The 26,699-nt window shown below is 41.4% G+C and overlaps 1 protein-coding gene across 5 annotated transcripts in view; it reads left to right on the top strand.

Annotated features, from left to right (window-relative positions):
• LOC307015041 (multidrug resistance-associated protein 1-like) overlaps window positions 1-26,699 on the top strand; it is a 101,206-nt gene that overhangs the window by 36,487 nt on the left and 38,020 nt on the right. For all 5 annotated transcript variants that reach the window (XM_079643386.1, XM_079643390.1, XM_079643389.1 and 2 more), the window contains exons 3-11: window positions 2,705-2,882; window positions 2,979-3,140; window positions 3,238-3,330; window positions 3,413-3,616; window positions 3,727-3,873; window positions 3,981-4,068; window positions 4,375-4,571; window positions 4,805-4,981; window positions 5,760-5,927. In XM_079643386.1, coding sequence (XP_079499512.1) covers window positions 2,705-2,882; window positions 2,979-3,140; window positions 3,238-3,330; window positions 3,413-3,616; window positions 3,727-3,873; window positions 3,981-4,068; window positions 4,375-4,571; window positions 4,805-4,981; window positions 5,760-5,927 — 1,414 coding nt within the window. The remainder of the gene's footprint in view (window positions 1-2,704; window positions 2,883-2,978; window positions 3,141-3,237; window positions 3,331-3,412; window positions 3,617-3,726; window positions 3,874-3,980; window positions 4,069-4,374; window positions 4,572-4,804; window positions 4,982-5,759; window positions 5,928-26,699) is intronic.

Genomic DNA, 26,699 nt, shown 5'->3' with positions numbered 1-26,699 from the left:
CAACCTCTGCTTAAAAAAACTAAAATCACAGCCCATTCATTTGGCCTTTCTTTCATGCTGTGCAAAGAAAAAGCAACCTATCCAGATATCTCACCACGACTCACGTATGCACGCATGTGCACGGTGTGGCATGACCACCAAAACAGAAAGATATGGACACAAGATCTGTGCAAATGTATTTAGTATCATGTGAACATGATTTTTTGGGGGGGAGACCTAACCTCCACTAGGGGGGTCCGGGGGCATGTTCCCCCGGGAAGATTTTTTTTTAAATATTGAAGTTAAAAGCATCAACCTGGTGCACTTTGAGAGCAACATAAAGAGATCTATGGATACATCTTTCAACACCCATATGAAACAGAACTGTAAGCAGATTTTTCTTTTTGGATATTTTACAAATCACTCTCCTTTTAAACTCTATTCTTGTTGTTTTTAACAACTTTTTTGTTACTGTCATATAGTATTTTATACCTGTTTTTAATTTAGTCTCATTAATAACTATAATGATCATATCAAGGTGTGCCTTAACCTCACTGAGCTGAGGTTATTTGAGCCTCTCAGGAGAGAGCTATCTTCCACCTAGTTGTAGAAAAGCTCTTTAAATTCGTTAGCATAGCTAGCTAACCAGATGCTAATAACAATAGATCGCTACTGTGCTTACAACTAAAGACACAGCCACGCAAACACTGCGGCATGTGTACGGCTCCTTATGGGTACTGCAATATTTGAAGGGCTGGAGCGGCGTTCCGGTGCTCTCTGTCAACATTCCTTTCAGACGAGACATATACCACGTGAAGACACGTTACGCTCGTGTTGTGTTCAAGGAACCTGTCCTTGGCCAGGAAAAACAGGTACTCGCTTGTTTAATTATTTTTGCGGTCTAGATTTCTTCTTCTTTTTTGAAGTGAGAAGTTGTCCGTCAGTCGGACTGACGGACGGACATTACGCCATGTGTATGTGTGCGTCAAGTGCAATATATATATATGCAAGTGGCAACACACACACAGTAAAACTCTGCCCCTCATGTGTGGTATCGGCTGGCATGATAGGCTGTTCAATGGGGCTGATGTGTAGATTCTGCCAGAAGGAAAATCAGCGGGGAGGTGCCACATAGCTTTTCTTCCGGACTGCAACGCTGGTCCCACAAATCAAGCAAGAACGTGATTGGTCAATATTCATTGTGGGGGTGGGGGGAGGAGGGGTGTTAGATAGATATAGAGTTGTAGTAAGTAGATAGGGTTTGCTATGATTGAGGTTTCGTTTATGCATAGGGTAGGTTCTTTTAATTACATTTCCTTTTTTGTTTTGTGTATTTTATAGACAAGTTTACGCGACAAACCACGGGTAGCGCCATAACCCTACACAAATGCACTTCATTTCCGCCGGAAGTCTTTTGCACAGCGTCTGTCGGTGTAAACCGGTGTAAACAGACTTTGTCCAGGGGCATATCATAAGGCTGCGCACATTCTACTTTGCCCACATGCTCCCGAAAATTGTTGACGATTTTGTTGAGGGAAGGTTAAAGTTCTGCAGTAAATATCTCAGCATTTTAAAACCAAAATAAACTGCCTTATTTAGGTCATGCCCACAGGAGCCAACAGTTGTCTGTTGTTTACATAATGCACAATTTACATGATCTCTTTATGCTGTGCAATATATCATATGTGCCTGTACTGTTTGAGTGAAAATAAAGTTTGATGTAATTTAATTTCATTATTGCACTGTTATTGCATTATTGCATTTCATATGTTCCTTAGAGTGCTACAATTTCTTTTAACACAGTTCATCATTCATATTAAGCTCATACTGTACATAAATAACACTGAATTAATTAATTGTTTAGAGGAAACTAAAGAAATGGCTTCAACAAGAAAGATCACATGTTTAATCCTAACAGGTATTACAAATTAAAATATAAAAGCAGCCCACACAATTACATCACTATGAAAATATTCATATATAATATAAAAAAATACAATGGATGCAGTATTTGTTGTGTTTATCTGTATTTAATGAACAACATGGCTGGGTGCTGGGTGCTGGTTTGTGGTCGTAGCACTCTCTATCTAACCACTCGTTCAGGTGCTTTCTCGAGTGATTGCAACCAACTACCGCACACGTAGTTCCCGAACCACTTTTCTTCATGTTGTAATTGTTATATCCTCTTTGTCTCTGCGATATCAGTGCTTTGTCGGCACAACGGAGCTAGCTAGCAAAACAAACCCAGTCCGCCAAAACGGAAGTGCATTGCATCGAAGGGAGGAGTTCAGGATGTAGAGCGGAAACGGCTCAATAACTTGTGTATACATTTTAGATTTGCTTGGCGAGCTATTTTTAGAACATGCCCGGCGGGCGACTCACGTTGCCCCTGCGGGCGACTAAGTGCCCGCGGGCACCGTGTTGGCTACCCCTGGTCTATGTAATGCACTATTGAGGAACCTGCGACCCAAGTTTTTCATTTATTGCAAAACTACACAGTTTGTGTATATGATATGTCAATAAACCTTAGAACATCTTGAAATCTTGAAAGGGATGTGCAAAATAGTCATTATATACAGTCTTTAATTAACTATTAGAAGAGAATAACGAGTAATGAATATACTGGGTTGGTATTTGACAGATTCACAAGGCAGATTGTATTGATTGTAGTCGTATGTTTTTGTTTACGCTTTTTGGGTGCTGTTTGTTTATTGTTTGTTTTCAGTCTGCTGCTGGGCTTCATGCGGGACAGAGACACTGCCATGTGGAAAGGCTTCCTGTACGCCGCGCTGCTCTTCCTGCTGTCCTGTCTGCAGTCTCTGCTGAATCATCACTACATGCTCCACTGCTTCACTTTGGGCATGAGACTGAAGACCGCTGTCATGGGGCTGGTCTACAGGAAGGTAACGGACGGACGGACGAACGGACGGACAGACAAACCAAAACACACACATGCAAAGACTTGATGTCTAAAAAGTTTTCCCTGTTTGAATCCTCAGTGCCTGCTGATCAGCGGCCCGGCGCGGCAACAGTGCACTATGGGAGAAATCATTAATCTGGTTTCAGCTGACACTCAGAAGCTTATGGACTTTGTAGTTTATTTCAACAGCATCTGGATCACTCCAATCGAGATCACACTCTGCTTTTACTTCCTGTGGCAGGTAAAAACGTAACCTGACATCATAACACATTGTTTGATTGACAGTTTCTCTGTGCTTTATTTATTGATTAACAGATTTGTTTTTCTTTGATTGACAGCTTCTCGGTCTATCTGCTCTCGCGGGTATTATTGTCGTTATTCTGGTCTTTCCTTTGAATGGTTTCATTGCTAAAATGAGAAGCAGACTGCAGGTGTGAAACCTTTCATTGTTTTGCATCAGAGACTTATGTGGTTAAAGCTAAACATGTTTCTCAACATTCTGCTGTTTCTCAGGAGGTCCAGATGAAGTTCATGGACGGTCGGATAAGACTGATGAACGAGATACTGAGTGGTATGAAGATCCTAAAGTTTTACGCCTGGGAGAGAGCATTCCTGCGACGTGTTGGCGTCCTGAGAGACGGAGAGCTCCAGGCCCTCAAGAAATCTCAGATCCTTTACACTGTGTCTCTAGCTTCTTTCAACTCCTCCTCTTTCCTGGCGAGTCTCTACCCTGGCTCCTTCCAAATCACATTTTCTAATCGTCTTATAAACCTAATCATATTTGATGTAATAAACTTATATTTGTATCATTCGCCTTCTCTGATCAGATCGCCTTATTAGTGTTTGCAGTCTACATTTTAATCGATGAGCGAAACATTCTGGATGCTCAGAAAATCTTTGTTTCTGTAGCCCTCATTAACATCCTGAAAACACCTCTGAGTCAGCTTCCCTTTGCAATGAGCACTGCGATGCAGGTGAGTCTAAGCAAATCACCAAACTCTCTTCTGTCAATCAAGTATTAAACTTCAGTAAAAACTAAACATACCCTGATTTAATATGATCTATTTAATTATGTGATCAGGCTGTTGTCTCGCTCAGACGTCTGGGACACTTTTTGTGCCAAGAAGAACTGAATCATGACAATGTGGAGAAACTTCCTTACAGCACAGGTAAGCCATTACCCACACCTCTCAGTGTTTTCAGGATTGAAACTGTAATCCAATATTTGCCCAAACACTGGAAGCAGAAGCAAACTGTTGCCTAGCTGAAAGTCGAGGCAAGGTGCTAGCCCAACTAAGCACAAACACTGGAAGAAAAGGAGAAATGTGCTACAAGCGATCTCCATGTTCACCACCCAGCAATATCTGAGCATGGATCTCCCAGGGCCCCATTAACAAGGAAGGGGAAATTCTAGGTTTCTGAGTCTATTTCTATAATTTTGTGTTAAATCATATAAAACCGTGTTCTATGTTTAGGTGGATACGGTGTGATAATAGAAGGTGGGTCGTTTTCCTGGACCAATGCTGGTCTGCCATGTCTGCAGAGGATCAACATGAAGGTGAAGACGGGCTCCCTCGTGGCCGTGGTTGGCCATGTTGCCTCAGGGAAGTCCTCTCTGCTGTCAGCCATATTGGGAGAAATGGAGAAGAAGAGTGGCTTTGTCTCCGTCAAGGTGACAAAAAATAAACTTTTATTATTTTGTCTTTGCCAAGCTGACAACAAACTAAATGTTTTATTGTCATCAAAGTAACAACAAACACTGATTATTTTTGTCTTCGTCAAGGTGACAACAAACGTTTTCCTTTTCCTTAAGGTGGCCTGTTGCAGTTCAATTAATACATTTTGTCTGTGATATTTATTTGATATGTGGTGCTGCAGATAATAAAGGTTAATTTGGCTGTGCAGGGTTCGGTGGCCTACGTTCCCCAGCAGGCCTGGATCCAGAACGCCTCCCTGAAGGACAACATTTTGTTTGGTGGAGAAAGAAAGGAGAGTTGGTACCATCGTGTGCTGGAGGCCTGCGCTCTGTTGCCAGACCTGGACATCTTACCTGCCGGAGACAGCACCGAGATTGGGGAGAAGGTGCCAACATTGTTTCTTGCTGACTGTTTCATTGCATATTGTGTATTGGTTGTGTCCCAATCGGATCATTACAAAAAAATGTGGAGTCAGCTGGTAGCTGGAGAGGTGCCAGGTCACCTCTAAGGCCACTGCCGAGGTCCCCTTGAGCAAGGAACCTAACCTCAAAACTGCTCCCTTTCTGCCGGGTACCTTACAGCCTCTCTGCTCTGCCACTTCTCTGCATGTGGTTGTGTGTGTGCATGTATATCCTCTGTGTTTGTGCATGTATATCCTCCCCTGTGTGTGTAATGTGTGCACACATAACAGAGTGGGGAAACATTTCCCTGTAAGGGATTAATAAAGTATGTCTTCTTTATTTATTTATTTCAAAAATATTTATTTAAAATAAATCATGAAAATAATCAAATGATAAACAGAAATGAAAAACACAAAGCTAAGCCAAAGGTAAGGGGGGAAGGGAAGATTTAAGAGGAGAGAACAAAGGACTGCTGCTGTATTCAAATAATTGTTCACACCTATTTGTGCCATGGTGACGTCAAAGGTGACAGTTAGTGACCAATGGCCACATTGGTTTCCTCAGGCGGTGTGATGAGCACTTCAAGGTTAAGTGGATTTTGTCTTTTCACAATGACTCATGTGAAATCAGAATTGCAATCAGAATGTCTCATTTGCCATAATATCGAGTCCCACCTGTTTTGAATTTGTCGTGTATTGGGTGTGTATTGGTTGTGTTTTTTTGGCTGTGTATTGGTTATGTATTGATTATGTTTGGCTGCAGGGTCTGAATCTGTCTGGAGGTCAGAAGCAGAGAGTGAGTCTGGCTCGGGCTGTCTACAGGAAGTCAGATGTTTACCTGCTGGACGACCCCCTGTCGGCAGTTGATGCTCACGTGGGACAACACATCTTTGATCGTGTCATCGGACCCCGAGGACTCCTAAAAGACAAAGTAAATACCCTGTAGTCTGATCAAACTCTCCTACCACCCTAATCTCGGTGTGTTAAACACACATTTTTTAACTGATCCATTTTCTTTTATGCATATCCCAATGAAATGTAGAGTGAGAAGATTGGGTGCACTCTGAAGATCAGGGTTGCAGTCGAGTTGTCAAAACAATCAGCTCCTATCATCTGCCTAATCACTATTAATTACACTCGTTGAAAACTCCATGCACTCTAAAAACGAATTCAGGTGACCTTTCACCTCCACTTAATTAAATGCATGGTTGCAAGATAAAAATGTGAGTTAATTGATTTAGATAAACGTTTTAAGTTGCAAACATTAATTTAGAAGTTGTGTTGACGTAATAATGTTGGTAACTACATCAACTTAATATTGTGTGTAATTTGAACACTGATTTCTGCGTTAATTGACATACAACAAAATTCAAGTTGTAGTAGGTAATGCAATTGGCCTGATAACTTAATTGTTCTATACCTTGGGTTAAGGATTTCAAGTCCACTACCACTGAACATGCCTGGAAAGGTTCAAACAGTTAAGACAAATAGAAATATACAAAGGATATTTTAAGGTGAGTGTCATCTTTTGTCATTCAAATACAGTAGATAGCCTTGTAGTTGCACTGTATTAGGCAAATTGCTGTTTGACCAAAATGAGCAGCCTTTGAACTGTGAATAGTTATGTGAGAGGATACAAAGTAGTAGAGGCTACTGTGAGAGTAAAAATACTTTGGTTACTATTGTGATATCGCTTTTTATTAAAAATGAATCTCGGTGAAGCAGATCAAGGACATGCTTCTTGAGATAGGATCGTTATTTAGAGTTGTCATTGAAATGCATGTTGTTGGCAGTCACCCATTCAGAATATATTAATTTAGGTAATTTCTCTTTTTTTCCTTTTTCAAAAATAGCACAATACAATTGAAGTACGTAGAGAACTATAGCCATACGCTGCCTTGTCGTGTACCTTGGAGAAAAGGAAGAGGACCTTTTCAAGGAGTTTAGCGACGTAATTAAAAATCTTGAAATAAAATATAATCCATGGGCACAGTGTAAAAACACAGGACAAAAGCACTGCTCTCTGTCAGTTACATTTTGAAGCATATTGCAATTTTGGCCACACCCCAATCAATAATATCTTAGCAACGTTCAGCATGGATAGGTGTTGACAGCAATGGCATGGGAAAAGGATTGTGTACAATTTGAAAAGTGACTTCTGCTCTTCACTTAACCAGTTCAAATATTGTCTGGAACCTGCAAAAAAGATGAGAAGATACACTAAAACTTGCACCGTTGTGATTGACAACATCTGTCCACATGCATTTAAACACTAGGCAAAGTACTCAAAACCACCTCTGTGTGTCTTCAGGACCACATTGCCATGATGACACACACATGCAGACTCAACAGGTGAAAACAAAACCAGCGTGGCTTTAGCAGCTGGTAATAATGGCTCTGAATTCGCTAAGAGTGACAGTTTAAAAAGTATGCAGTTACCTAATTCATTATCTCTTATGCGCTAGCCTATTATTTAATGTGCTTCAAAAGGACATGAATATCGCCATCATCAGTGACCGGTCCACCCCAGGATCTGACCATACGATGGCAACCATCTTGGTTGAGGGAAACAAATGAATGAGCAAGCATTCTGCGTTAAATGTGCTCATACTTTTTGAAATAATGACTGTCGGGAGAGTAAACATCTTTGTTACATATTTTTTATGTCATACAATATATTTGGAGCAACTTAATGAAAAAGCTAAGAAAAAAAACTATTGAATACAATATATTTGGAGCAACTTAATTTATAAATGGTTGTCAACTTAAAAACGTGTGTTCACAATGATGGTAATTAAGTACATACAACTTAAAATTCCTTTTTAAATCATGTGGTAAAACTAGTCGGAACACGCTGAAGCCAACATCACCGCGGTCGGCACACTCAATACAACTTTCCCACGGAGTGATGTTTGGCTTACCCCGGGTGTCGGGAGAGCAGCCGAGGTCGAGGCGGCTGGCTGTGGGCTGAGCGGGGCGGCGCTGTTCGGGGTTGACCGACAATGATGGACCACCGTGAGGGGCGAGGGGGACGCTGCTGTACCACCGCATGACACTCAAAACAACCCTTTCTCTGGCTGTAATAATCCACGTGCATTTGGAAACATTGCACAGATTAAATGGGAAGATATTTTGCCTGGAATAGACCATGAAGAAGACAGTAAAATGTTCTCAAAAACGTTAGAGAGGACTATTAACAACTTCAACTGCAAAATCAAGCATAGAAATAACAAACACACTGTCCCTTGGATAAATGAGGATATTTTCAGGCGAATGAAAGAACGTGATCTAGTCTTAAAAACTGCAATCAAAACTAAATTAAGCCATGACAGAAGTCATTTTACTATGCTTAGGAATAAAGTTTTAAAGATTTATTTTTAACTATAATAGACAAGGCAGGAGGTAATTTGAAACTGATCTGGGACCAGTTGAAAACATTAACTGGTAATCAACATAGGGAAAGAAAACAGTTAGAACTTAAAGTAAATGGTAGACTTATAAACACTCCAGGCGATGTAGCTGAAGTTTTAAATCACTATTTTATTGATTCTGTTGCTAACATTGCACAGTGTTTTTCTCCTGACTGCACAAGTAATTGTCAAATTGATACAATGGAGCCGGATTTCAGATTAAGAAACACAACTGAAGCAGAAGTTAAAAGAGTAATTAAATCCCTTAAACCAGGGGTTTTCAAAGTGTGGGTAGGTGAGCCTCCCCTCAGAGAACATAAGAACAGCCGCACCCCCCCTCCCAATTATTATTGCTGTTATTATTATTATTATTATTATTATTGTTGTTGCTATAATGCAGGGGTATTCAATTGCATTTCAAAGAGGTCCAGTAAGAGAAAATGTAATTAAATGCTCTGTTTTTGCTGTCTACCTTCCGCCATTTGAAATTACTCCGACTGTTTCTCTCCTCTTGTCTCGTCTCTGTGTGTGTGTGTTTGAATCTATCGTGCTGACTGCACCGATTTGATTGGCTGAGTAGCGTCACCTCCTTAAAACATAAAACAATAACTTTTTTAAACCTTTTTATTTTTATGTTTTAAACATATTGTATAAAACTCCCCCACTACTTGGACTATTCCTTGCACCCCTCTAGAATAAGCCCGAATGGTCTCAACCATATTGCATCTGTAACGTGCACTTGTTATTATAACAAGATCGCAAAGACACTGGTAGCGATCGGAAAATTGAGTGTTGTTCAGTTTGTGTGTTGTGGAACATGCGTGTCCGTTAGGGATGTGCATCTCCATCACTGAGGCCGATGCGATGCGCATCTCGATACGTTGCCACGATACGATACATTAACGATACCTTTGAAACACCAGGCGATGCGATACGATACGATTCACCCCTGTTGCGATACAGTTCGATACGATTTGATTCAACATTATGCGATTCGGGGCGATACGATGCGATTCAACACGATGCAAAAATAATGATACTTCAATATGGTACGACAGAGGATTTTTGTTTTATTCCTTATATGCAGCAAATCATACATTAACAAAAAAGTGCTTTACATATTTGGTACTGCACATCCCATCATGCCGTTTATTTTTTTACCTTTAAAAGCTCTCCAGAGTACAATTGTATAACACCTCACAGTTAAACAATGTAAGAATGCATTGCTCATGATTAACAATGTGCAAATAACAGCTACCATAGAGCAATGCCCATACAGCTGCCAGCCTGATGTGCTTAACACTCAGAGGCTAACTCACCAGTGAGCAGAAAGCATTGGTTTCTATCTGAACAATAAAGAAAACAAATAACCTTTCACAAACAGGTATTTCATAACTGCTTACAGTAAGGATGACATTTAAATTATTATTGGCCGTCACAGGCTGCTGTAAGCTAAACACCTCTCTCTGACAGAACACCTCACTGAATGATTTAACTCATACGTCTCACTTTCAGGTTTCTCTTTTCAGCCGCAGACCCCACGTCGCCTCTTTATGTGCGTCGCTAAGTTCCTCGTACTACTTGTGTACTTTAAAGCGGCTCGGCATCGTTAACAATTTGCGAGTGATTTTTCAAGTTGACCGTCTGTAGTATATAGTGCCGCGCACATATACCATCAGGACGTTACTGATGGGGTGCGGCTGCGGAGTGATACTGTGTGTATGCAAGTCCGCATCTAGGACGGATCTATGTATCATGGCTGTAGAACTGTTAAGTAATAAAGATACCTCATACAAAGGTCTACGGATACCTTATTACTCTCCATGACCTGCGGTCAACTATATGGCATAAATGACTATTACACCGTCTTACTTGAACAATCCGAAGTGTTGCCAAACGTTTGATTTGTAGGTATTTTTCGGTGCGCTGTGTTTCTCTTTCTCCTCAACTTCCGTGTGTATTGATAACTGAGACTCTCGTTCTCCGTAGTGGCGAAGCAAATATCAAAGATCGTCTCTGCTGAGCGTTGAAAAGATGAGGGGATTTTATATGAATGAATCGTTTTTTTACCGATGCAAAGACGCTACGCAATCGATGCATCGCGAGTTCAACCCGGTTCAACCCAAACTGTAGCCGATGTGCACTCTTTCAACCGGTGCACTCGCATCTTGAACGTTTATGCCGGTGCACCGATGCGAATCGGTGAATCTTAACATCTCTAGTGTCCGTGCATGAAAATATACAACACACCCAATTACAATTGCATGTTCAATTCACTACCCTGGAAGTTAATACAGTTGTTAAAGTTGGAACAGCCTGTGGACAGCCGTTCTTCCTTGCATGTCAGTCGCCGACACCTTCTTACAGAGGACAGGCACATCTAGTTGCAGCACGACCCGTATATTTCCGCACGCCGCGTTCTCAAGAAATATTTTTTTTTACATTTTCAACATGGTGGATAAATCCTTATATGCTCCCGGCAACACACTGAACGTCAACTTTGCCTCCTTATTACACTCACCCATACTTTAGTGGGAACAATGAGTCTGCGTCTTTGATGCACACAGGAATAAACGCAGATCATACTCTGGCTGCAGCCTTTACCGGTACTTGCTTTTGATCAAAGTCAATGCGGAAAACCTGCACTCACACAGGTAGGTGGAGGTGAAGGGAATGAGCACTTTTACAGCCTTTTTGGCGAGGTGGGGGAACTCGGTCTCCACAGACAGCCACAAGTGGGCAAGTGTCACTTTACTCGTCTTTTTCTCGTTCTTTTGTGTCTCACGCTGCGCCTCCCCTGAAGCTCTCTGGCGCCTCCCAGGGGAGGCGCGCCTCACACTTTGAAAACCGCTGCCTTAAACCATCTAAAGCAAAGGATATATTCGGTATGGATGCAGATATGCTCAAAGACCTCTGTACAACTCTTTCTCATCCTATTGCCAATATCATCAACCTCTCTTTCTGTCAAGGAATGTTTCCAAATGTCTGGAAGCCGGCTGTAGTTATCCCAATCTTTAAAGGTGGAGACCCAATGTCTACCAATAACTACAGGCCAATTAGTATCCTTCCTACAGTATCAAAAGTCGTTGAAAAACTTGTAGCTGAACAAATTATGAACCATCTGATTAACAGTGCTTTTTCTCTGCATCCAATGCAATTTGGCTTTAGGGCCAAATACTCTACAGAGACAGCCAACTGTTTATTCACAGAGCAAATCAAATCCAAAATAGTAGATAAGAAATCAGTTTATTTTCATCATTGCCCAATATTCACAAAATATAACTTGTTGAGCTGGGAAAATGTAATGAGATATGCAAATGCTTGCCTCATGTACAAAATAATACACGGCCTTACCTCACCTCCGCTCAGACATTTTATCACCATACGCACACCTGTAACTAGTTCAACAAGAGCTGCAACAAGAGGAGACTGCGTTGTTCCATTAAGGAAGAGCTCATTCAGCCAATCTTCTTTTTCTTTTAAAGCTGCACAACAGTGGAACTCAATCCCAGTAAAGATTAGAGAACAAAACACCTGCAGTTTATTTAAATCTAACTTAAAAACATGGTTAGTGGAAAGTCAGCTCTGTCAACACTGACACAATCTGCACTTTACAACGCTCTGTTTGTACATGTGCCTTGACCTGTTGCTATCTGTCTGCTTTGTGAATATGTATTTTAGTTTTGTTTTTATGTTTTTATATATGCTTTTATCATAATATAATCATCGCTGTTGAATGTTGTTTTACTGATTGTATTTACCTGTTATTTGAAGTGAATTTTTGTTTTTAGAATGACTTTTAACATCTGTGCAGGGACTACAGACAAAAAATAGCCTGTTGGCTAACTCTGGTGCATTTACAGACATGTCAATCAATATGCACTGTCCCTGTCAAATAAATATATAAATAAATAGAATAAATATAATTTTTCTCGATTGCCAACACACTTCTTTTTTTTTTAATTGCTCAGTTTCTCAGAACACTAAACACAATTCACAAAACCCCACACCCAAAGTGCAAAACACCTAATTTCTCCTGCTAAATGAAGAACTGCACTCAAAACTACATAAACACTTACCAAATATAACACACTTCATTCATAATACTGGATTGTTTGACCACCCAACTACACACTGCTGAGCATAATCTAAAGCACTTTCATCTTTTATGGGCTATGCTCTGTACATAGAGGTTTCTGCAGAGAAAGTTGCTTGAGTTTACAGAAATACAGTAAATGAAGAAATACAAATGAGTTGTTGGAAAAAATCACATTTTATTCAAAAATAACATTGTGCAACATGCACACAGCTCATAGTTACGATGCTTCAGATCTCTCTGAGTGTGATGGCATTGTTTACCAAAACCCAGTTAGTAGCTGCTGGTTCCTGTGCCTCATCCTTGGCCTTCCACCTGCACCTCTTTTTTTGCAGTCCTTCAGATAAACATCAAAGACATAGTGGTTGGTCAGTGTCTGTGTTGCATAAAAGTAAGTTTACCACAGTACATTGTGCAGGATTTGTGTACAGTTAGTATGCAACATGCCAACAATTCAATTATAGTAATGAAGTAAATACGTTTCACACAACAGATATAAGTACTGATATATCATGAATTATGCAGAGCTAAAAACTGGTAACTAACCTGTTTTCAAGTCTTAAGTGTCCGGATTACAGAGGCAACAGTAAATTGGCTTAGATTAGGCTGAACCCTCTGAACGTCCTCTCCCTCCAGCTCTACCTCTATCTCTCATTCTTCCTCCTCTCAATCTCACCCACCTCTTCCTCTTCCTCTTGCTTCCATGTTGGCTTCCATTTTTGCTGTAAGAAAATACTCACCTGTGGTCTTTTTATAGTGCTAACATCCTGATTGATGAGTCAACAATTATGCTATCAGGTGTTTGGTCAGGTGGAACGTGTTTCTTGATCATTGGTCTATGTGTGAGGCATTTTGAATATCTTTGTTTTAAACCAGCTAACACGTGACTTTGTCAGATTCCTGTGTCTTACGTGGAGAAACGTTTGCAGTGGTTTGCAAAAAGTGCCATGTTGATTTGCAAATTGTGTGAAAAGCTGAAAACGTGTTTAGAGTTTTGGAGATTTGAGCCGATGTTTGGCTCTTTGAGTGTCAGTTAAAATAATTGTGCTTTATGTATAATTTGAGTGTGTTAGCAATCGAGAAAAACTGTAAGTAGTGGCTTAAACACGGCATGTTTGAAGGCAGCTGGGACACATCCTGAACTAAGAGAGGTATTTATAAGTAATAAAATACTTGCTCCAACTGATTCGAAAACATCTCTGAGAAGGCGAGAGGGAATGCTGTCTGAGGTGCAGTTTGTCGGCCACAGGTGTTTGACTATATCCGAGAGAGAAGAGAGGGATACAGGCTCAAAGTGGTCGAGGACAGCAGGGCACAGAAAAGGAGCAGGATCTGGGGTAGCACTAGTGTGGGCTAGCCTAAGAGCAGATACTTTTCCAATAAAAAATGTAAGAAATGTATCACAGAGAGTAGTCGATGGCACAATAGAAGAAACATCACAGGGATTAATGATCGAGTTGAGGACGTTAAAAAGAACCTGAGGTTTATGGCTGTTTTTGAAGATTAACAGAGTAGTAGTCTGGTAGTCGGAGAGGCGAGCACGAAGGATTTCTAAGGAGACATGGAGTTTATCCTTTTTCCATTTTCTCTCTGCACGCCTGCAAGCGCGTCTGAGAGCACGAGTACAGTCATTGAGGCACGGCTCTGAGAGAACTTTGGTGCGTCTAAGCGTAAAAGGAGCAACAGAATCCAGTATTAGGGTACATGTCGAGTCAAACATGGAGATAAGCACTAAAAACACAGTTCACCTCTAATTTACAGATCGGAGAAGCATTAAAAATATCAGAGAACTGTGAGGCAGTCAAGGGGTTAATTGAACGCAGACGACGCGCAGGGGCACGTTATTCGACTCCTGCGGAAGGGATCAAGGTTGTAAACAGAACCGGTAAATGGTCTGAGATATGCGTTGCTGCACATATTTCATCCACAGATACAGACAGTCCAAACGATAATACTAAGTCCAAAGTGTGTCCTTTTTCGTGTGTTGGGCCAGCCAGGGAACTGAATGAGACCGAAATAATCGAGGAGATTTAAAAAGTCCCTAACCAGAGGTTTGGATTCGTAACACACATGGACATTGAAGTCTCCGGAGATCAAAACACGATCATATTTCACCATGATCACGGACAGAAAGTCAGAAAAGTCACTTATGAAATCCTTATTGCACTTTGGCGGACGATACACGACTGCGCAGAGTATAGGCGAGGCCGGGTTCAGTTCAAAAAGTTGCAACTCAAAGCTAGCATAGCTAGTTACAGGGTGAAGCAATCGGCATTGGAAGCTAGCTCTAAACACTGATGCTAGGCCCCCACCATGGCCGGTGACACGGAGGGAGCTGAAGAATGTACAGTGGACCATGGCTGTAAAGGGGTGTCTAGTCACCCCTCGACACATAGACTGGTCCTTTTTTTTTGTCAATTGGCTTAGACCTTTCGCGACTGCAAACATTTTTAAACAAACAAACATTGACTAGACCCTCCAGAAAAACGCGATTCTGCGATCGCAGAATTTACCGCATAATCAGCAAAATGGCGCAGATTTTTAAAAGGCCGCATATTTATCAAAAGGCCGCATAATCCCCGCATTTTTCCACACAAAGTTGAGAAGAAAAAAAGGTTAACTCGTCTTGACGTGAGGTCATCAGCTCGCGCATCACAGAGTGTAAACAACACTGTATAGAGCTAATTTACCAACGAACATTTCTACTAAAGACCGGGCAAAAAGTGGGGGGAAACTATTCTGCACCCCGTGCAACTGTGTGTTGCAGCATAAGAGAAAATCAACGGTGGCGACCCACTTTGATTCATTCAAACATTCGAAAATGCTTTCTGCTGCTGCGGACAAGAAAGCCATTCAACTCACGTTCACCGAGGGATCAACCTCCAAAACCCTTTCGAGGGCTACAAGAAACGAAGTGAGTAGCCTACAAGATTGAAGCTGGTCAGATAACGAACGAGTAAATGAAAACAGAATGAGGCGGAGAAGTGTGTGTGTGTGTGTGTGTGGGGGGGAGGGGTGGGGTGTGTGTGAGATTAAAATAGCCCAATTGCTTTTACAATAAATAAACATTGAATGTGTTTAATTGAATAGTAAAGGGGTTTAACGTTAGTGGCAGGTTGTGTGTGAGAGAGAATAAATAAGACAGCCCAATATTAAAAAAAATGGTTATTCTTTTCCCCCGCATATTTAGCATATTTCGCAACTTTCCGCATATTTCCTAACTTCTCGCAATTTCATCGCATTAAATCACATAAAACCCCGCATGTTTAATCGCATAATCAAGGATTTTAGCCCGCATAATCAAGGAATTTAGCCCGCATAATCAAGGATTTTTGCCCGCGTTTTTCTGGAGGGTCTAATTAACCATACACCATACCGTTCACCAGCCCCCACCCCCCTCTGAGTGACAAGCTTACAGTTAGCTGTCTTTGTGTATTGCAACCAGGGAGAGCCGTGATGGACGGTGCCACAATGAAACTCATATGAAATAAACAGCTGATTCCTCACACACACTGTAGCCTGTTGTTTCTATGCACTGTAAAATGTTTGGCTGTAAAATTACAGTAAATTACTGGTTACTAGTTACATGGATTTCACAGTAATTTACTGTAAATATTTCACAGTAATTTACTTTAGATATTTTACAGTACATCAGAATAAAAGTACAACTAAATACTGTGACTTTACAGTTGCCATGCCCATGGAATCACTGTGATATAGCAGTACAGAGCTGTGGTATTATGGTACCTTGCTGTACATAGATTACAGTAATTACCTGTATTTTCACACTGTAGAAGTAATTAGCACATGAGCCAGTAATTTAGTGTAAATATACAAATCTAAATAATACGATCATATATTGTAAATTTGACTAGTTAACTGGGATTGTACAATAACTACACAATTCAATCAGCTCAATCAACAAAGAGAAACAAAGAAAATGCCAATTTTAACTTGTTATTACTCCATTGAAGTGCAAAGTACATTTTACAGTGTCTTGGAAATGTTGTTACGGCCCCAACCTCTACCCCGCGATAGTGGCTCGTGCTGAGACCCGCGACATGAAAGAATACACGCAATCATTTATTATCTATATGCAATATTTAATTTATTTGGGACTACAACAGATGATACAAATGTTTGTGTCAGTAAATGTGTACTAACAGAGGCGGGGGACAGAGCTGGCTGCTGTCAGACGATCAGCTGTGCGGCGTCATCTCAAACGGACGTCGCTTCACGTGACGCTCCGGAAGAAAGGACGTCCCATTGCTCTTAAAACTAATTTCCCTGCTTCTCGTGGTTTCCTTGCATCTTTCCAAGCTTCCCTGGTGGGAGGGACTAAACGCAGGGAAACGACGCAAGTGAGGGACGCAAGGATTCCATTTAATCGACCTGAGAAGGACCCCAGGTGCACCTGGGCAGAGGCGTAGCCAGGGCCAGACCAGGTGCACCTGGGCAGAGGCGGAGCCAGGGGCAGACCAGGTGCACCTGCGTAGCAGGGATACAGAAAATAAAACAAGGAGGGGACCACTTAACACATGACACAGACACAGATACACAGACACAGACATCCACTCGAAGTCAACAATTTTCTGAAGAATGTGCTGACATGGGGGTTTGAATTGCCATGCCTCTTTTTGGCTTTGTCTCAGGATTAATGCCCAGGAAGCACCTGAAAACAATAAGCCAAGACAACAATTTAAATTTGAAATAGGTTGATATGTTGCATCGTTATTTTAAGGTATGCAGCGGTGTCCCTTTCAATTTAAGTAAAACCTGCACCAAAGAAAGAAATTAGTATTTAAAGCCAAGCAAGAGTGATAAAAGCATGAAAATCACTTAATTTGTTGTGTTATCACCATAGACTGTATATATAAATGGACGTAGTGTCCGTGACGTCACCCATAGGACTCTGCAGAGTTGCCGAGAAGCCCTTAGTAGGCGGAGTCGGCCACTAACGGCTTGACAGCGACGTCAGTCTAATCCCTGCTGCCTCCGAACTGGAAGTAAACAGAGCTAGCTCAGGCTAAGAAGCTAAGTTAACATGAAATACGTGCACACCAAGTTACTGCTAACAGTGTAGTTCCCCTATATAAACGTTACATTCATAATCAAATGAGACAATCTGCAAGAGAATTAGCTATGTTTTGTTATTCTTAATGCTTGTCATTCACACGTTAAGAAAAGACGGACTCCACCGCCCGGCCCCGGACCTAACGGAGCCGCAGTGGGCTAGCTCCGGGACGCCGGCTGGAGCTAGCCCCCTGCGGCTCCGTTAGCTCCGGCGGCCACTACTGGGATAATTGGGTCCCCTATTAACATTTGCTCCCGTTTAGCATTATGGGCGTCATAGCCATAGACTATAAAAGTCTTACCCAAGGCTGAATCATAAACTAAAATGTATATAGTATAAAGGGTTACGTCCTTAGCTGGCTAATAAGTAACAAGCTAAGCTACCAAGCACACAAACACCTGCGAACGGGACATGTATAATATTATCATTTTAGACTTCTTGGAAGTTCTGTTAGTACATTCAAGCGCACAGCACAACCTTTTAATTGTCTGGTATTTGTAACAATATTCCCTAAATGGCACAATCACCACGAACACGGCTAAAGCTAAAGGGTCAAGTACAGTAACTACAACTAACTAACGTTGTAGCCTCTATGGTTGTAGCCTAGCAGAGTGGACAAGTTGCTGTTAGCTGACAGGGAGGTATGTACATGTCCATCAAAGTGACCACGCCCTAATTTGTGCAAAAGCTTTAAGGCTTAATATTAATTAAACAGATGACTTGAGAAAAAATTCACCCCCCCCCAATCCATATTCATTAAGGGGGGATCTAACTATACAGAGGATATGGTTTTTTGAACCACGATGTAAACATGTTTAATTCTGCTCTAAAGTTGGGCATTTTAACATTGGGGTCTATGGAAATTGCTCCCTTCTGCAGACTGCTCCTACTGGCCACTAGATGAACTGCAGTTTGAGGCACTTCCGCATTGGCGTCCCGGCTCTTCCCCAGAGTTTGCCGCTTGGTTATCACAGAGGATGGTCTGAATACAGTATTTTACTGTGAAATAATACGTGTTGTGAAATCCTGGTAATCATTTATCCTGTACATGCACAGTAATTAACTGCCTGTATTGATTTCACTGTGAAATTCAAAATTACAGTATTATATTGTGAACATTACAGGTAAAGATGTAAAGTGGTAAAACAGTAATTTATTGTAAAATATTACAGCTAAATATTGTGAAATCATAGTAATATTTTATGCATGCATAAAATAGGGAGAAACATGCCTCTGGTTAATTATTATATAACTTATTTTCTCCATAAAAGCTGGTGGGTTGAAAGCAATAGAGAGGCGAAGTCCCTCCCTTTCCAGGGGAGCTCCATGGGACCTTAATTCGGAAAAAGTATGTATTGAAGTCAATGGGGAGAGAAAGATTATCTTTCAATTCCGTTTGAATTGTGCCACAAATTACACATATGATGTTTGTCAATTTAAAAGATAATTTTGCAAGTAAAAAAAAAGGAATCACTTTTTTTGTGTGAAACCGCTCAATGAACTACATCTCCCGTCTCACACCACACACCAATACGGCCGTGACCTTGGCACATTTCACTTATTTCTTTCAGAATGAGGCGAAAAGTATTACACTTTTAAATTATTATTACAAACATCATATGTGTAATTCGTGGCACAATTCCAACGGGATCAAAAGATACGTTTTCTCTCCCCATTGACTTCAACTCATAATTTTTCCGAAATAAGGTCCCATGGAGGTCCACCGGAAAGGGAGGGACTTCGCCTCTCTATAAGCTCCCATGGGTCAGAAATAGATGGGCGGGACTTCACCCCTCTATACGGGAATTGGGATGCCGTGGCTTTATCTGACAGCATAGTTACATTTATGGCCTGGGACACACATTTATTTAGATATGTTTTAAATAAAAGGCTGGAGTGTTTCTTGCTCTGTCAGGTACAACAAGTGGGAGCGCGGTGCAAAGTATCTAGAATACGGCGCTGGGTTGTTGTTGTTCTTATTATAGCCTACATCATGTAGTCAGCTGTATAGAAAACTGTAGTTTCCCCACAGCAGGAGACGGACATTCATGATGTCCGCTGGCGCATCATAAATACGTCGATAGTGTAAGTGCAGTCGGATATTCAAAGCACTGCAGTCTCTTCTCCTAAATTCTTTTTGAATTCTCCTATCCACTATTCATGAACCCTGAAATGGTGTGACAAAGCTCTACCACCCCCCCTCTGTTCCTCTGTTTCCTCTGTTTCACGTGACGCTCCGTAAGAAAGGACGTCCCATTGCTCTTAAAACTAATTTCCCTGCTTCTCGTGGTTTCCTTGCATCTTTCCAAGCTTCCCTGGTGGGAGGGACTAAACGCAGGGAAACGACGCAAGTGAGGGACGCAAGGATTCCATTTAATCGACCTGAGAAGGACCCCAGGTGCACCTGGGCAGAGGCGTAGCCAGGGCCAGACCAGGTGCACCTGGGCAGAGGCGGAGCCAGGGGCAGACCAGGTGCACCTGCGTAGCAGGGATACAGAAAATAAAACAAGGAGGGGACCACTTAACACATGACACAGACACAGATACACAGACACAGACATCCACTCGAAGTCAACAATTTTCTGAAGAATGTGCTGACATGGGGGTTTGAATTGCCATGCCTCTTTTTGGCTTTGTCTCAGGATTAATGCCCAGGAAGCACCTGAAAACAATAAGCCAAGACAACAATTTAAATTTGAAATAGGTTGATATGTTGCATCGTTTATTTTAAGGTATGCAGCGGTGCCCCTTTCAATTTAAGTAAAACCTGCACCAAAGAAAGAAATTAGTATTTAAAGCCAAGCAAGAGTGATAAAAGCAAGAAAATCACTTAATTTGTTGTGTTATCACCATAGACTGTATATATAAATGGACGTAGTGTCCGTGACGTCACCCATAGGACTCTGCAGAATTGCCGAGAAGCCCTTAGTAGGCGGAGTCGGCCACTAACGGCTTGACAGCGACGTCAGTCTAATCCCTGCTGCCTCCGAACTGGAAGTAAACAGAGCTAGCTCAGGCTAAGAAGCTAAGTTAACATGAAATACGTGCACACCAAGTTACTGCTAACAGTGTAGTTCTCCTATATAAACGTTACATTCATAATCAAATGAGACAATCTGCAAGAGAATTAGCTATGTTTTGTTATTCTTAATGCTTGTCATTCACACGTTAAGAAAAGACGGACTCCACCGCCCGGCCCCGGACCTAACGGAGCCGCAGTGGGCTAGCTCCGGGACGCCGGCTGGAGCTAGCCCCCTGCGGCTCCGTTAGCTCCGGCGGCCACTACTGGGATAATTGGGTCCCCTATTAACATTTGCTCCCGTTTAGCATTATGGGCGTCATAGCCATAGACTATAAAAGTCTTACCCAAGGCTGAATCATAAACTAAAATGTATATAGTATAAAGGGTTACGTCCTTAGCTGGCTAATAAGTAACAAGCTAAGCTACCAAGCACACAAACACCTGCGAACGGGACATGTATAATATTATCATTTTAGACTTCTTGGAAGTTCTGTTAGTACATTCAAGCGCACAGCACAACCTTTTAATTGTCTGGTATTTGTAACAATATTCCCTAAATGGCACAATCACCACGAACACGGCTAAAGCTAAAGGGTCAAGTACAGTAATTACAACTAACTAACGTTGTAGCCTCTATGGTTGTAGCCTAGCAGAGTGGACAAGTTGCTGTTAGCTGACAGGGAGGCATGTACATGTCCATCAAAGTAACCACGCCCTAATTTGTGCAAAAGCTTTAAGGCTTAATATTAATTAAACAGATGACTTGAGAAAAAATTCACCCCCCCAATCCCTATTCATTAAGGGGGGATCTAACTATACAGAGGATATGGTTTTTTGAACCACGATGTAAACATGTTTAATTCTGCTCTAAAGTTGGGCATTTTAACATTGGGGTCTATGGAAATTGCTCCCTTCTGCAGACTGCTCCTACTGGCCACTAGATGAACTGCAGTTTGAGGCACTTCCGCATTGGCGTCCCGGCTCTTCCCCAGAGTTTGCCGCTTGGTTATCACAGAGGATGGTCTGAATACAGTATTTTACTGTGAAATAATACGTGTTGTGAAATCCTGGTAATCATTTATCCTGTACATGCACAGTAATTAACTGCCTGTATTGATTTCACTGTGAAATTCAAAATTACAGTATTATATTGTGAACATTACAGGTAAAGATGTAAAGTGGTAAAACAGTAATTTATTGTAAAATATTACAGCTAAATATTGTGAAATCATAGTAATATTTTATGCATGCATAAAATAGGGAGAAACATGCCTCTGGTTAATTATTATATAACTTATTTTCTCCATAAAAGCTGGTGGGTTGAAAGCAATAGAGAGGCGAAGTCCCTCCCTTTCCAGGGGAGCTCCATGGGACCTTAATTCGGAAAAAGTATGTATTGAAGTCAATGGGGAGAGAAAGATTATCTTTCAATTCCGTTTGAATTGTGCCACAAATTACACATATGATGTTTGTCAATTTAAAAGATAATTTTGCAAGTAAAAAAAAAGGAATCACTTTTTTTGTGTGAAACCGCTCAATGAACTACATCTCCCGTCTCACACCACACACCAATACGGCCGTGACCTTGGCACATTTCACTTATTTCTTTCAGAATGAAGCGAAAAGTATTAAACTTTTAAATTATTATTACAAACATCACATGTGTAATTCGTGGCACAATTCCAACGGGATCAAAAGATACGTTTTCTCTCCCCATTGACTTCAATTCATAATTTTTCCGAAATAAGGTCCCATGGAGGTCCACCGGAAAGGGAGGGACTTCGCCTCTCTATAAGCTCCCATGGGTCAGAAATAGATGGGCGGGACTTCACCTCTCTATACGGGAATTGGGATGCCGTGGCTTTATCTGACAGCATAGTTACATTTATGGCCTGGGACACACATTTATTTAGATATGTTTTAAATAAAAGGCTGGAGTGTTTCTTGCTCTGTCAGGTACAACAAGTGGGAGCGCGGTGCAAAGTATCTAGAATACGGCGCTGGGTTGTTGTTGTTCTTATTATAGCCTACATCATGTAGTCAGCTGTATAGAAAACTGTAGTTTCCCCACAGCAGGAGACGGACATTCATGATGTCCGCTGGCGCATCATAAATACGTCGATAGTGTAAGTGCAGTCGGATATTCAAAGCACTGCAGTCTCTTCTCCTAAATTCTTTTGAATTCTCCTATCCACTATTCATGAACCCTGAAACGGTGTGACAAAGCTCTACCACCCCCCCTCTGTTCCTCTGTTAACAACATATACTGTAGTAGCCTATGTTGCGGACTCTTTGTTTAAAACTAATTGCCCAGCGGAATTGTCACATTCCGATGGATTATCAGAATTACATGCAGGGCAGCATTGCCGGTCTGAAAGGGTCTCTGGAAATATCCATCCATCCATCCATCCATCTTCTCCCGCTTATCCGTGGTCGGGACGCGGAGGTAGCAGTTCCAGCAGAGATGTTGTTAGCATCTGGTGCTAGCTAGCTGCGCTATCGGATATTAGGAGCTGTTTAAATGAAGACAGAGGAGCGACATTTCACCGACAACTGCGCCGATCACTTGACTTTATGCAGGTAGCCAGAGAGTGGGACATTGTACGAAAAGTCAGCACACTCAGCACGGATAGTGCAACATGATTGCAGCGTCCAGGCAGCTCCCGTTCGAGCATATGCCTTGAGTTGCACATAGCTCCAACGATCCATCACACGCACGCACACACACATACACACTTTGTATTGTATTATTGTATGAGAGAGGTTCCAGGTTGAATTGAGGCGAATATTTGTAATGTTCAGAGGTTGTTGTGTTTAATATTCATGAGAATATTTCTCATTGTTCAAATGATAATAAACATTTGCATAATGCATATTTGTCCACTCATATGTTGATAAGAGTATTAAAAACTTGAAAAATATTCCTCTAAGGCAGTGGTTCTCAAACTTTTTCTGTCAGGCCCCCCCTTTGGAGAAAAAAAAAAGTCGGGCCCCCCCAACACAAATAGTCAGGCTCAGTGGCGGCGCCAGAAATTTATTTTGGGGGTGCTGTGGGGTAGCTTGACGTTTCATAGAGGGTGCTCAAACATTTAGGGTTTCCCATTAATGTACCGGGCGCTACAGTGGGATTCTCTACTGCAACATTCCCCACGCATATACACAGTGAGACAGTTACAATGAAGGCTCGCTATAAGTGCTATTTTTATAGGTGGTGTGTGGACCTCACATAGGGGGGTCTGGGGGCAAGCTCCCCCGGGAAGATTTATTTTTAAATATTGAAGTTAAATGCACCAATCTGGAGCACTTTGGGAGCAAAATGAAGAGATCTATGGATACATCTCTCAACACCCATATGAAACAGAACTGTAAACAGATTTACTTTTTCTTTATGGATATTTTACAAATCACCCTTTTAAACGTTATTCTTGTTTTACTGCCATATAGTATTTCATACCTGTTTTTCATTTATTCTCTTATATATAACTATAATGATCATATAAACATGTGCCTCAGAAATAATTGATTACATTAATCGTGACCAAACCGTTTGAGACCCACTGAGATAACTTAGACTAAAGTGAACTATCTAAACACTGAGAGTCCTTTAGCTCAGGGGTTCCCAACCCCCGGTCCGCGGACCGGTACCGGGCCGTGGAGGTGTTACTGCCGGGCCGCGAAATGGCTGTGAGTTTATCGTAATATTTTCAGAATTAGATGATCACAATGATAACATATTTAAAAATATGTTATCATTGTTCATTTATGCACAGAGAAAGTTACCGGTGCGCCAATAGGAAGTGGAGCACACAGGGGACAACCGTTTAATCGCAGACTGTTATGTTTATGTGGGGAAGTGGCAGTGCATACATTATTTGAGATATATTTCGAACTCGGACTTCATTTTAAGGACATTGCGGCCAGGGGTGTAGAGCTATTTTTTTTATTTGTAAAACCTCCTTCACTTCATGAAATGGCTGCAGCATCAGGAGGCAGCCTCTGAGAAGTGCAGCACCAGCGTGTACACACAGCCTTCACTGTGTTCCCCACTGCAGGCTGCTACGTTTCACACACACACACCGAACGGCCTGATTATTACCCCTATTAATCGTTGTATGAAGGAAATGTCCGGTAACAAAGGCACATGATGTGTGTGTGTGTATGTGCTCTGCTCAGCTCCGCTGTGTGTGTGTGTATGTTCGGTGTGTTTGTGTGTGTCCAACAATGGCATTTGTTTTCAAATTACCATGAACAGTAATTTACACACATCTGGCCAACTCCATAGGTATGTGGGTGTTCCCAAAAGAAGTTAGTTTAATCTTAATCTCGATGTAGTTCTAAATGCTGTCGGAGTGCACCGGAACGAACGCCCCGGTATGACGTTATTATGGCTGGCAAACAAGCCTAGGGGTCTCCCTGACATTTCAGTTATATCAATATGTGTACAGTGGTCCTAATTTTTTTTGATTGTATCCTGGTTTTAAACTTTGTTAATATGTTTTGGATGCATATTGCTCTATTATTTGTTACATACAATGTAACAGCCTGATATTGCCATATTAGGCTATATTATATTATATATTATATTAATATTTGTAAAGCGGTCCTAATTTTTTGTTTTAATTGTATCCTGGTTTTAAACGTTATTAATATGTTTTGGATGCATATTAGTATTTCTTCAGGCTGTTAAAAACAATTAGCCTCTGTTGCCACCTGCTGGTGAGTAAATATTAAAATCAGCTAAAATTGACAACCGGTCCGCAAATTTTTTTTAATGTATCTGCCGGTCCTTGGCACAATAAAGGTTGGGAACCCCTGCTTTAGCTCACTGAGTCTCTCAGTCTGACAGGAGAGGACCCTCCTCCACTTTGTTGTTGAAAAAGCTCCTTATATCCGTTAGCGTAGCTCGCTAGCACCAGAAGCTAACAACAACGATCCCCGGTACCAGTGCGCTCTCTCTCTCTCGCTCGCACACACAAAATGGCTCGTTCCACACACACACAGAGCCGAGCTTTAATGAAACACAGAGACCCAGACGTAATAGTACTGCATCATATTATTTTCGATGAAATAATTTTTCAATTTATGATTTTTTATTTTTTTATCTTTTACATTTTTTATTTTTACCATTTTTCCTCCTGGTCTCCCGCGCCCCCCCTGGTATGCCTCTGCGCCCCCCAGGGGGGGCGCGCCCCCCACTTTGAGAACCACTGCTCTAAGGTATATTTAGAACAGATACAAAATGTGCGATTAATTTGCGATCAATCGCGATTAACTATGGACAATCATGCGATTAATCGCTATTCCATATTTTAATCGACTGACGAAGCAAATGTAGAAGCAAATGTCCTGCATTCAAAATTGTCAATGGCCTAAGTGAAAAGTATTATCATCTGAAAGTAAAAGGAATCATTCTGTTATTAGTATTAGGCTGCGCTCACACCTGCCTTTTATAGTCCGGTTTATAGTCCGGTGCGTTTAGCCGCTTGGTGCGGTTCATTTGGGTCGGTGTGAACACAATCCGAGACCTCTTAAGTGAACTAAACAACCGGACTCTGGACCGCTAAAAGAGGTGGTCTCTGAGAGCTTGCTTGCAAACTCTGGAGCGGTTCATTGCTGGTGTGAACGCAGTCCGCACCAAAACATAGGAAGCGTAGTATTTACGTGTCACAAGAACGCGGATATCTTCAAAATATTTAGCGAAAGAGTCTTTCAAGACATCCGCGGTTGTTTAGTTAAAGAGTGAAGCAGAATGAAGTGCGTTGCGTTTTTACCCCCTTAATGTCTGACCAATGGTTGAACAGCATTTCCGTGCACATGACTTGTGTTTAAAGTTTATAGTCCGTTTGAGTTTTGCCCGTGTGAACGCAAACCGAACCTTCTGAAAAATGAAACAATGTAACAAACTGTGGTCCAGTGCGCACCAGAGAAGCGGACTATTAGGTGTGAATGCACCCAAATACATATCATTTGTACAACTTATATTTAGAAATACTCCGTTGTAATTATTGATGCATAAATGTGTTCATCCATTCAATGTGGCATCTGCTATAATGGGGTTAATGTTAATGTGCTATAATGATATTACTTAATAATACAACACA

Source organism: Notothenia rossii, assembly GCF_949606895.1.
Source record: "Notothenia rossii genome assembly, chromosome: 8".
NCBI lineage: Eukaryota > Metazoa > Chordata > Actinopteri > Perciformes > Nototheniidae > Notothenia > Notothenia rossii.
The sequence above is the reverse complement of the archived record's forward strand: the minus strand, read 5'-3'. Positions and strand labels throughout refer to the sequence as shown.